Genomic DNA, 11481 nt, shown 5'->3' on the forward strand with positions numbered 1-11481 from the left:
CTAGGGCTCAAACAAATAATTGATTGGTAAACAGACTAAAAATTAATCGTCAAATTTTTTGGGATTATCTGTTCAACTTGAGGAATGGAAGAAGGAAAAATGTAATCGGTTCTCTAGTTGCAGCTTTTCTTATGCAACGTTTTGTCTTTAAAAGAAAGTCTTTCGGTTGGATAAAACAAGCGATAATGTGAACAATTTGACTTTTTGTAGACCAAAGAGGTCATTTAAATCATGAAAAAGATTGGCCGACAAATCGATGATTGAAATAATTGTTAGTCGCAGTCCGAGATAAAACTGAAACCAAACATGGCTTTTAATTAAATTTTTCCTCATAATTTAATCAATTAAGCATAAGAAGCCCTCTATGATATCATCACAGTATGTTTCCAATTAAAGTCAATAAGTCGATCAACAGGAAATTAATCTGCAACGATCAATTAATCAATAAATTGCGGATGCTTAAATTTTTTAAATAATAATTCCCCAGTTCCAGCTGCTCAAATGTGAATATCTTTTGTGGTGATATTCTTAATCTTCGATTATGTCGAACTTGAATACCTTTTGGCTTCAGACTGTTGGCCAAACTAAAGAAGCAATGAGAATCTGTCGGCTTTGGGAATTTCCGATGAGCATGTTTCACATTTTATAGACCAAACCATGTTAAAATAATTTTACTGATGAATTTAATAATTAAGTATATTAATCGATAATGAAAGTAATCGTTGCGTCTCCCAGTCCGAGCCTTTGGTTCTGTGGCCAACTTCTATGACTGAAGGTTGGGTTGTGACCCCATGGCTGAGGTGTGGGTCCCAGTTTAAATCCGGTTGAGAAGCACTGGTTCAGGGTTCTGACGTGTTGGGTTAACTGGTGTTCTGCCTCACAGGAATCTCAGAGCACAGTGGTGCACAACCCTCCTGACGGAGTCAAGGTGAGATGTGTGTGTCGGTCCGTGCGAAAGCCCGAGCGTCGCCCGGCTGCTCCAGTCTCAGGAATGTTGGACCTCGGAGCCGGCTGTGTTAATTTCAGTATCTTTCTTTTGGTCTCTCTGCACTCCAGGGATCAACGGAGAGCAACACCACCAACGACGAGGAGGAAATGAAAGGTAGGAACGGTGGTCAAGAGTTTTAGTCTCCTGTTCCGGTCCTTAGCCACTCTCTCTTTCTCTCTCCCATCTAGTAACGTGTGTGTATTTGACTGTCGTTATTTGGCAGTTGTGCGAAGATACAACACGTGTGTCTCTCACAATCTTGACACTGCCTGTGATGTGTGTGTGTGTGTGTGTGTATATGAATGTATTTTACTGTGTGTCTGGCTGCGTTTTGTGTGTGTGTGTGTGTGTGTGTGTTCTAGCGGACAGTTCGGTGCTGAGTCAGAGCAGCGCCACAGAGGAGATGCCCCCACTTCTGCCCTCACCTCAAAGCTCACCTGCCAGTAAGTTTATCCATGGCAACCAGAAGCTATACGGTCGCCACTGGCAAGGACCTAACACCCCCACTCCCCCCACCCCCCACTCCCACCATTTTTGCTTTTTGTAGTCACTGGCAATCTGACATCTTTGAGCCTCCTCACTCTGATCCACCAAGCTGTTTTTGAGGGTTCCCACTGGTTTTGGAATGTGTGGAGTTTAAACAATTTGAATTCTGGGTATCCAGATATTGATTTGATATTGACATTTACTAGATTTAATTCAAAGATGAGTCCGTTTCTCTTTCTTTCTTTTAGGTTTGCACATCATTCCTATTGGTAAAAATAAACTAAGCCGTGATTAATAAAAAACCGTCACAAGGAAGTCCTCAGCGTCCCGTTCTTTGCACGTCGATAACTGAGTAATCGTGATTTCATAGTAGACAACGCAGATGCAGATGGGCGGAGAACATTAAGAACGTTTATCTGCTTTGAGAACGTCTGTTTTCCGCGAGGAGAAAGTATAAAAGATCCCGAACGTTTCCTTGTCAAGAGTAAAGAGACATTTAGATGGTACCAATTCACAGCATAACCTTTTCTATGGGATGTTTAATCCCTTATATGAATTCTTGAGTAGCCACAGTTTTTAACATAATTGTATAATGCTAATAACTTTGATTGCAGTGTTATCATAATCATTAGTCTAAATCTCCCAAAATTAGACCGAAGTTGCATTTTACAACTTGGTCATTTCCAGTTGTGTACATCCATTAATACTGTACTAAAATTCACTGTGCTCCGAACAAACTTAAAAAAAATATAAACGACTAGGACTAATTTTATAGGTCACGGACACCTGAAAGAAAGGAACTCTTCATTAGGGCCACTGTGGGAACCCTGAAGTGTGTGAGTGTGTGTGTGTGTGTGTGTGTGTGTGTGTGTGTGTGTGTGTGTTTTTGGTGACCACAGCATCTATCCCCTTGTCCTCGTAATGCGACAGCTCCAGTTGGAGGAAGCCTTGCTTACCTTGCAGCTGTGTGTCCTAAACCGGCCTCCCAGTCTGACAGGCCCTTCAGCCTGTCTGACTTTACTGGAACCAGTCACAACACAGGGGACCAGCTTCCTCTTTGTCCTCACATGTTCTCCTCCATTCCTCTTTCTACTCTCTTTATTCTCTGTTATGCTCTTTAATCTTCTCTAATGTATTCTCCATTTCTCTCTAATACACCGTCGTTACCTCGCCTCTTTGCCCTCCTACGCTCTAATCTCTCCTCTCGTCTCTTGACCTCTGGTCCTCCTGCTCTCGTCAGACACACCTGCACTAAAGGGACTGCCTAATATCGCCTCCTCGTCCTCTTCCCTCCTCCTGAGTCGTTCCTCTACTTCCTGACCATGCCAGGTTTCCTCGCGGGCATAACTTGAGCTAATCGCAAACAAAGGCTTCGATCCGCTCTCTGTCCGCTGGGTGCTCATCAGGCGAGGCTTTGTTAATGTACACGAGCATTAAGAGCCCAGTTGACGTGAGCGGAGCGGGCAGTTATATGACTTCCACATCACAACGCATCACAACCAGAGCTGCACTGATCTCACTTCCAGCTGCCATCCTGTCCTCGTGTTACCCATCTGCATGTCTGTCAGAAACCCACTCCAACTCTTTGTGTTTGTTTCACTCATTTTACTGAAGACTAACCGGCATCCATTTCGTCTCCTGTTTTGTTTTTGTCATATTTTACTGCATGATCTGTCTGTGTGTGTGTGTGATCACATGTATGTTTCTGCCATCCACCCATGTGTTTCCTGTTTGTTGACCATCCGTTGTGTGTTTCAGTTCCACCGCATGAAGTAAAGCGCATGGCATGGAACAGCACGGGCAACAGCTCCTGCCCTGACTCTGAGTTCTCACAGTCCTCCATGCCTGCCGCTCCACTAGGGAGCAACGCTGTCGCTGCTATCAGCAACACTAAGCAGAGTAAGAACACAGTCGTGACTAACTTGACTAAAGCTTTCCTTGTCGTCTACTCGCTGTAGCTTTTGCTCACTGAAAAAACTTCCATCTCTGAAATGAAAGTTTTCTCAGGAATGAAGAAATGGGCGTGCAGATAATATTCATCACGAGTCATTTGTGGGTTTAAATCCTGAGAACCTCACAAAACATTTGACTTGTTTTTGGTCTGATGCATGTTCAGGTCCTGAAAGAGATATTATTATATATATTAATTTATATATATTTATTTATTTATGTTAACAATTTATATAAAATTATAATAAATACAATATTTATATATATATATATATATATATATATATATATATATATATATATATATATATATAAATTAAATAAATAAAAAAATAAATAATGGTGTATGGTTCCACCAAAGACCAATACTGACAATGTTACAGTTGGCCTCGATACTTATTGACTCCCACCATGATACATGTGATACAAAACAACAATGAAGATGTAAACTTTAAAAAATAAATTATAATTTTCTTTATACCAAGGCCCGGTAATATCCTGGGACAGCTGGCCACTGTAGTTTTCAAAAAAACATGCCTGCAACAGGATTTAGTAGTAGTGCATTTGTTGGGGGCTATTTTCAGCCGTGGATTAATACACATGTCATGCTCTATTGAGTATTTAAGTCAGCAGGACAGTTTATGTGGGATTGGGTCAAAATGATCTACAGTGACACTAATGTTTGGTCGGATGAGTTCATTGTTGGTTTTGGTCTATTTGATGATGAGAAGAGAAATATAGGATATCGCCAGCCTTTTAAGATTGCTTTTGGTTGAAGGCCCAGTTATGTACTTTTGAAACTTTTCTTTTGGTTTCTTTGATGTTTCAAATTGTATGTATAATGTGTGGAAAAGTTAAATATATATAGAAAGCTCCAGAAAAGCAAGCGAGTGGTTATTGAGTTTACTTTGTTTGTTTAACTCAGCCTGCATTGTTTACAAGGTGTGTGTGTGTGTGTGTGTGTGTGTGTGTGTGTGTGTGTGTGTGTGTGTGTGTGTGTGTGTGTGTGTGTGTGTGTGTGTGTGTGTGTGTGTGTGTGTGTGTGTGTGTGTGTGTGTGTGTGTGTGTGTGTGTGTGTGTGTGTGTGTGTGTGTGTGTGTGTGTGTGTGTGTGTGTGTGTGTGTGTGTGTGTGTGTGTGTGTGTGTGTGTGTGTGTGTGTGTGTGTGTGTGTGTGTGTGTGTGTGTGTGTGTGCTCACACGGCAGAGAGAAGTGTTCAGTCAGTTCTTGTGTCGCACAGAAGGTGAGAAGCAGAGCGACAGACAGTGATGAGGTCGAGCTGCAGTTGGTAAGCCGCTCGGGACGAATGATGAGGTTAAAGAGGAGAGTCGAGCTGTAGCCACAGACGGAGAGAGCCTGAAGGGAAGGCAGGAAGCTGGAAGTGATGAGACGAAATGTCATCAAGCCAAACCACCACAGTTAATTGTTGTCTCACCTCCTAACTGCCTTCTCACCATTTACCGTCTGTCTGTCTCTCTCTCTCTCGCTCTCTCTGTAGCTCGTAAACAGGAGATCATCAAGATCACGGAGCAGCTGATTGAAGCGATCAACAATGGAGATTTTGATGCCTACACGTGAGTCAAATCTATGAAATGCTCCATCAAGACTCTGTTCCTCCGCTCTCTGGTCTCTTAACGTCTCCTCGCTCTCTCTCTCTCTCTCTCTTTCTCTTTCTCGCTCTCTTTCTCTCTCTCGTCCCTCTTTCTCAGGAGGATTTGTGATCCTGGACTCACCTCTTTTGAACCCGAGGCCCTGGGCAACCTGGTGGAGGGCATGGACTTTCACAAGTTTTACTTTGAAAACTGTGAGTCTCCTCTTGTGCACACACACACACACACAATGCGTTGTTTTGTTGTTGTTTTTTTCCTCTGCCAAATACTTTGTTTATTAATGAATTGGTCGATAACATGTCACTCCTCGGTTCACAGAGCAAATGTGACTTTGTGACAACGTTGTCGGTTTTGTCGGAAAGATAGCTGTAAACCAACAGATATTCCATCCATTTCCCCCCCACCCACCCCCACAGTGGCCTTCTGGTAATGTGAATCAAATAAAACGAAAAAAAGCACTTTCTGGAGCCCATAATTGATTTGTTCGTTCTCAGCTACCATAGAAACATGTATGAATGAGGGTCACCCGCTCCTTCTGTAGATATGAAAACATAATAAGGAATATAATATGTTTAATTTCTGCTTAAGTTCTCCCTAAATCCTTCACACTGGACCTTTTTGTGGAACACAACGGTTAAAACCCTCCGACTGCAGTCCGTGTAGTATTTTACTTGATCCGTCTCTCTTTATTCCATCCAGTGCTAAGCAAGAACAGCAAGCCGGTGCACACCACTCTGCTCAACCCCCACGTGCACCTGATCGGCGAGGAAGCCGCGTGCATCGCCTACATCCGGCTCACACAGTTTGTGGACACCACAGGCCGCCCTCGTTCCAGCCAATCGGAGGAGACCAGGGTGTGGCATCGCCGCGAGGGCAAGTGGCTCAACGTTCACTTCCATTGCTCTGGAGCGCCTGCTGCACCACTACAGTGATCAGGTACTCCTCTCACACGCGTTCTTAAAGTCACAGTGCCCCCCCCCCAACCCCCCCACTGGACCTAAATGTGATGCGTGGACACCTAGTTTCACAGAGCTGGTCTCTTTCTACAAGGTGCAATAATCACATACACACTCTATTAAGTAGTTTAAAGTTAATAGCAAGCACCAGTATATACGTTGGATAATTTCTACTACTAGCTACACTGAACTAATTAAATTCTACATATAATCATTTAATTTCTTAATTGACCTTTAGGCCTGTCCCCTCCTCTCTCCCCTCCAGTGGTCCCGAGCCTCCAGTCTACTGGAGTGTGTGTTTTGGGGGGCAGATTTTTTCAGCGAGCGTGTTTTAAGAGGCACGTCCTCTGCGTGGAGTGGCTAGTGCCAGGAGCCCGGCCGGGCAAGATCGCATCCCTCTCCACGATACCAACCAATCCTGTCCCCCCTTTGACCTGCTGGGGGCCGGCTGAACACAAGACACCGCCCCCATGGGATGATGCATGCATCTGGCGCCTGATTGGAGGGCGAGTCTTTGCCCTCTATCCCTCCCCATGGCAGCCATCTTTTTTCTGCCCGCGCGACATGAGACGTCCTGCGTGAGGAGAGGATTTACAGTTGAACTTGTGACAGTTTATGAGTATGAGTTATGAATATGCTGTGTAAATTATGACTAGATGTACCAGAAACCACCAAAACCCAACCAAGCATTTATATTCACTATCTAATAAGGGAGGAACAGAAGGGAGTGTGAGGTTAGCAGCTGAGAGATTTTGGACACATGTTTTGGCATTGTAGGGATTACCGGGTAGAAAGTGTTGTGCTCGTTACCCGGACGTTGATGTAAAGATGAAGGGAGATTTTCCCCGTCTGTATTCTAGAGGGGGGGAGGGGGGAGTCAAGTCTGCTCAGTCAGAACTTGAAGACGAGAGAAACTTGATATCAAAAACATGAAGCACCAAAGTGTAGAACTTTAGGCTTTTTATGTGTTTTCGTTTGTGTGCTTGTTTTCCGAACCGAACGGAAACTTGTGTTGTTGGGGGGGGGCGGGTGTTTTATTTGAGGTTCCCTGTTTTTGTTGTGTTTTTAACGTCTTTGTTCCTTTTTTGTGTTTCTGTGAATGACCGAAGCTTTTTTTTTTTTTTTTTCTTTTGTGGGTCTGACTGATCCTATATTCAAGGCTCCTTTTTAAAGCAACAGAGTTCAAAAAAAAAAAAGAGGGATTTAATTGTGCAAGTTTAAAGCTAACGTGTGAACCTGTTGTCTGTATGCAGTGGAGGGAGAGAGCGGGGCAGGGAAGGCGTCTGCGTTTTGCATGTTTTCCCCGCCCCCTCTCCCTCATTCATCCCTCCCCACCCTCTACTTTTTTCTCCCTCTTAAACAATTCCCTCTTTTAACCCTCCCACTCCTTTTTCTCTGCTTTCTGCAAGGGCCTGGTTTGTTTATAATCACTGTGTAAATACAGTGTATGTATAGATATATGTAGAAAAGTGTAATATATGTACATGTATCTAAGAGACACTCATCCTGTGCATCTGGGAACCACCCCATGACCTCTGTGACCCCCAATCTAGTTTAGGTTTTACTCAACAATTTTACATTTTTCTTTTAATTCTTCCTTTTAAAATATCGGTAGCTCTCCATCATTGACGGGAAAAAAACATGAATAAACACTCGTGCGGGCTTCCAGATTGAGTCCCGTGGCCGTGAGACTGTTTTTAGAGACGGGGAAAATAAAATAAACAGGTTGAAAAATAGTTTTACCCCTTTTTTTTTTTTTTTTCTTAAAGAATCGTTTTTAAACATGAAGACCTTCATCGTAGTGTTCTTAACTCCTGATCCCACAATGCTGTGAGCCGTCTCTATATCATATGCGCGCACACGCACACACACACACGCGCGCACGCCTGGTGGTGTGTTTAGGCTTTTGTAACATATCTGCACCACTGCTGTGTGACCAAGGTGCCACCCTCGCTGTGCTGCTTAATTGTTTCCATCCATTCGCGACAGTCGTATCTTAAACCCCGCCCCCTCACTCCGATATCGCCCCCCCCCACCCCCCCCCCTGTGTACCAACCCGCTCTTGAGATGTTTATTTGTACCTCTCTCTGTTGTTGCTCGTTACTGGTTTGAGTTTTTTCGTTGTCGTCGCTGTTGCTGTTAACTTGTCGTTTGGTAATTTGCCGATCTGCCAAGCTGGAGTTCTGCACTCTCCCTCGTACACAGGAAAAAAAAATTAATAAAAAAAGGGAAAAGAGGGAGGAAGTAAAGACAACACACATTACAGATTGAGTGATCAAGACTAAATTATTCATAAAGGTAATCTACCCAAGAAGGGTATAAATCGTGCCTGCTCAGTTGAGAGGAGTTTTGAATGAGTTGGTTTGTGGGACCTCCACTGGGGAACCAGAGCGGGAGACCTAGTTATATGCATGTTTCAGTTACACATTTCTACCATGTACCTACCTGAATAAGGATGGAGCCTAGTGTTAATATATGATATTTGCATCTTTTGAATTAAGAATATCCTCCATCCAGAATGTTGAATAGGTGACATAAAAACTATATTTAAAATACCGCAAAAAAAAAAAAAAAAAAAAGGAGCCGTAGCTTGGTATGAGGCCCTCGATGTTAGCGTTTTCCCTGCGTTGTAATGATATATTATTGGGCTGCGCTTTCTCCCCCAGCCTTCACGTGGATGCTGGAGTTTTTTTGCATGATCATGATGTACAATGAAATACAACCATGAATTGACGACTATCAAGTGTTTGTCTGAGTGTTAGTTGGTCTTCATCATAGCTTTGTTATTCTTCAAAAAATTGGATCTTAAAAAGTATTTAATAAAAATACTATTTCAGCACTGGTTCATCTCTCTCTCGACTGGTTTATTGTCCACGCCGCCTTCTCTTCATGTGTGATGGTTGACCTCCACCGGACGACCTCCAGAAGCGGTCCTGTGTTTGGGTGCTTTCTACCAGCGTGGTCCTGAACTCACTCTCTCTCACTCCTCTGGTGTAACATATCTGTAATATCTGGGGGGGGGGGGGGTGTATCCCCTAAGTGACAACATAACGGCCCTTTTTTGGCCTGCGCATTTTTGATCTGTTCAGCTTGGATTTCAGGATTTTCATCAGCAGAGTCTCAAACCTGAAATCACCAAATATGGAGCTAATAGAGATATGTAACACCCGTTTCTGATTATGTAACACGGCAACATTGATTGGTCATGCCGAATATCTGCTCACGCAGTCTCGTCCAATTTTAGGAAACAAGTTTGTCTCGGGGGAGGGGGGGGGGGGAGGGACATTTTCAAGGACAAAAGGTTTTTGATTTGAGTAAAAATAAACTCATAAAACTGGATCATGTTTCTGTGGCTGGCTGGATGCTCTGAACGCCACCCGACAGCACAGCTGGCATAATATTTGCCCTCTGTACGTGTCCGTCATCACATTAAGTCAGATTAAGCCTGAGTAACGCTGCATATCCTCCAGGGCCATTAACACACACACACACACACACACACACACCAATCGCTGTCCATTCACCAGCTCGTTGGTTCTGTCTTCTGCTGTTCTTATTTTAGCTGGATTGAGCGCTGTGAAGTGCAGCCTTATTTAAAAATTGTGTGGTGTTATTTATGATGGACCCAGTTATTTTAAGGATTGAGGTGTGTGTGTGTGTGTGTGTGTGTGTGTGTGTCCATGGGATGTAGGACAGCTCCCCCTGGTTCCTTTGCTTTCTGTGTGATTAATGAGAGCGCAGCAGTTGGTTAACTTTGACACTTTCTAAAAGACACGAAAGGGGAGAAACTCTTGAAGTGTCTTGATGGCTCTCTGACCTTCGACTCTTCGTGTCGATAAAATTAGAAGAAAAGCTGCCCCAGAACGAGCCTCCTGAATCTAAATTACTTTTGACTTTGTCAAGGTTGTAAAGGACGTGTTCCCTTTTTACTTTCTTTTTTCTCATCGACGAGCTCAAACAAATGTTTCATTTCTAAGCGGATGCAGCAAAACCTCAAAACCAACGCCTTTTATTCTCAAAAGCCATGAAAATGTGTATTTGTGAAACGAGGCCCACAGTTAATGTAGTTTGTCTTTTCTGTTGCAGATGCATCAAAGGGGAGAGAGAGGTTGTTTAGAAAAGAAGGTTTTAACATGAAAACGTGGCCCACAGTAAAGTCAGACAGGTTTTTATTTCATATTCCTACGAAGGAGGTTCATCCTCTTTTTGAAGGCCTCAACGTGAAACATAACATTTTGATTAGAGAGGCTAACTTGTTACTCTGGTGGATAACAAGTTCACCAAATGGTGGGTGAAAGTCCTTTTTTTTTTTTTAGTGGATTCTTTTTATTAACATTTTCAATAAAAAGTCATATTGCATGTCGTGGAAAATAAACATTTAAAAGTCTGAGTATAGTATGTCAAAAAAAAATCATAGTATGTCGTTAAGTCCTAAATTCCTTTTATGATATTTGTAAAATAAGTCATTGTAAATCCTTGTTTAGTTTGTCATAAGTCATCGTTAAAAAATATTCTATAAAACGTAATATAGTATGTCATTTAAATAAAAAGTCTGCGTTTTTATAGTGTGTATGGCAAAGAAATGTCACAAAAACAGTTAGTGTGTCATAAATAGAAATAAAGTAATGATATAGTATTTTAATAACATCACGGCCAAAATAAAAACAAATGAATCGTATGTGTGGCGGCTGCATGAGCTGCTCACCAACAGTTTCACCTTAATTTGGTCGATTGACACCCAAACATTTTCCAGAAATTGACAATACACGTAGTTTTTGTGTTTATATATTACACTCTTTATTTACTTCTAGACCCTTTTTATTTTTTATTTGGGTGCTCACAAGGTGGTTAACGTTTTTTTAGATGGTTCTTTAATTTACAAGTAACAATTACTTACCTTTGTCTTATCCTCTAGAGCGCCTCAGAGAGGGATGGAGAGAGGGAGAGATGGAGAGATGGAGAGGGGGAGAGGGAGAGAGACCTAGAGGGCGTTCAGTTTGGTTGTGTTTATGCTTCAATTCTGCATTTCTTATTTCAAGGTCAAAAAAGTTTCCTGAAAAGTCGTAGTATAGTATTTCATAGAATTGTCATACATTAAAAGTTTAGTATCCAATAAAAATGTTATTATAGTTTTACATACAGAAGTAACGTGTGCCTTTTAAAAAATATTTTAATGACATTAGTCATAGTATAATAAAAAATGTCGCACAAGAGTAATGGTAAACTGTCATAAAACATGTTAAATAAGTTATAGTATAGGGCATAATATAGTCTGCCATACAAATGCATTGCATTTGCAAAAAATAGGTAATATGTGTCGGCATAAAACAACGCTTTAGTATACCATAAACATTTCTTAAAGAAGTTGTGGGATAGTATGTCGTAGAAATAATTGTTAAAAAAGTTACATTATAATTTAGCAGAAAAATATAGATAATAATACCAAGAACATTCTACAGCATGAGTATTTCTGTACTACTACTTTCCACTTA

General features: G+C 41.9%; 1 protein-coding gene across 14 annotated transcripts in view; it reads left to right on the forward strand.

Moving 5' to 3' along the window:
* Window positions 1-8834, forward strand: part of LOC117748632 (calcium/calmodulin-dependent protein kinase type II subunit gamma-like) — a 32641-nt gene extending 23807 nt beyond the window's left edge. For 4 of the 14 annotated variants that reach the window (XM_034558577.1, XM_034558580.1, XM_034558578.1 and 1 more), the window contains 8 exons: window positions 884-928; window positions 1057-1102; window positions 1351-1431; window positions 3233-3373; window positions 4922-4997; window positions 5133-5227; window positions 5733-5969; window positions 6255-8834. In XM_034558577.1, coding sequence (XP_034414468.1) covers window positions 884-928; window positions 1057-1102; window positions 1351-1431; window positions 3233-3373; window positions 4922-4997; window positions 5133-5227; window positions 5733-5965 — 717 coding nt within the window. In that variant the 3' untranslated portion in view covers window positions 5966-5969; window positions 6255-8834. The other 10 variants (XM_034558579.1, XM_034558584.1, XM_034558587.1 and 7 more) reach the window with 7 other exon arrangements.
* The last annotated feature ends 2647 nt before the right edge of the window (window positions 8835-11481 follow it).

Source organism: Cyclopterus lumpus, chromosome 19 (assembly GCF_009769545.1).
Source record: "Cyclopterus lumpus isolate fCycLum1 chromosome 19, fCycLum1.pri, whole genome shotgun sequence".
NCBI lineage: Eukaryota > Metazoa > Chordata > Actinopteri > Perciformes > Cyclopteridae > Cyclopterus > Cyclopterus lumpus.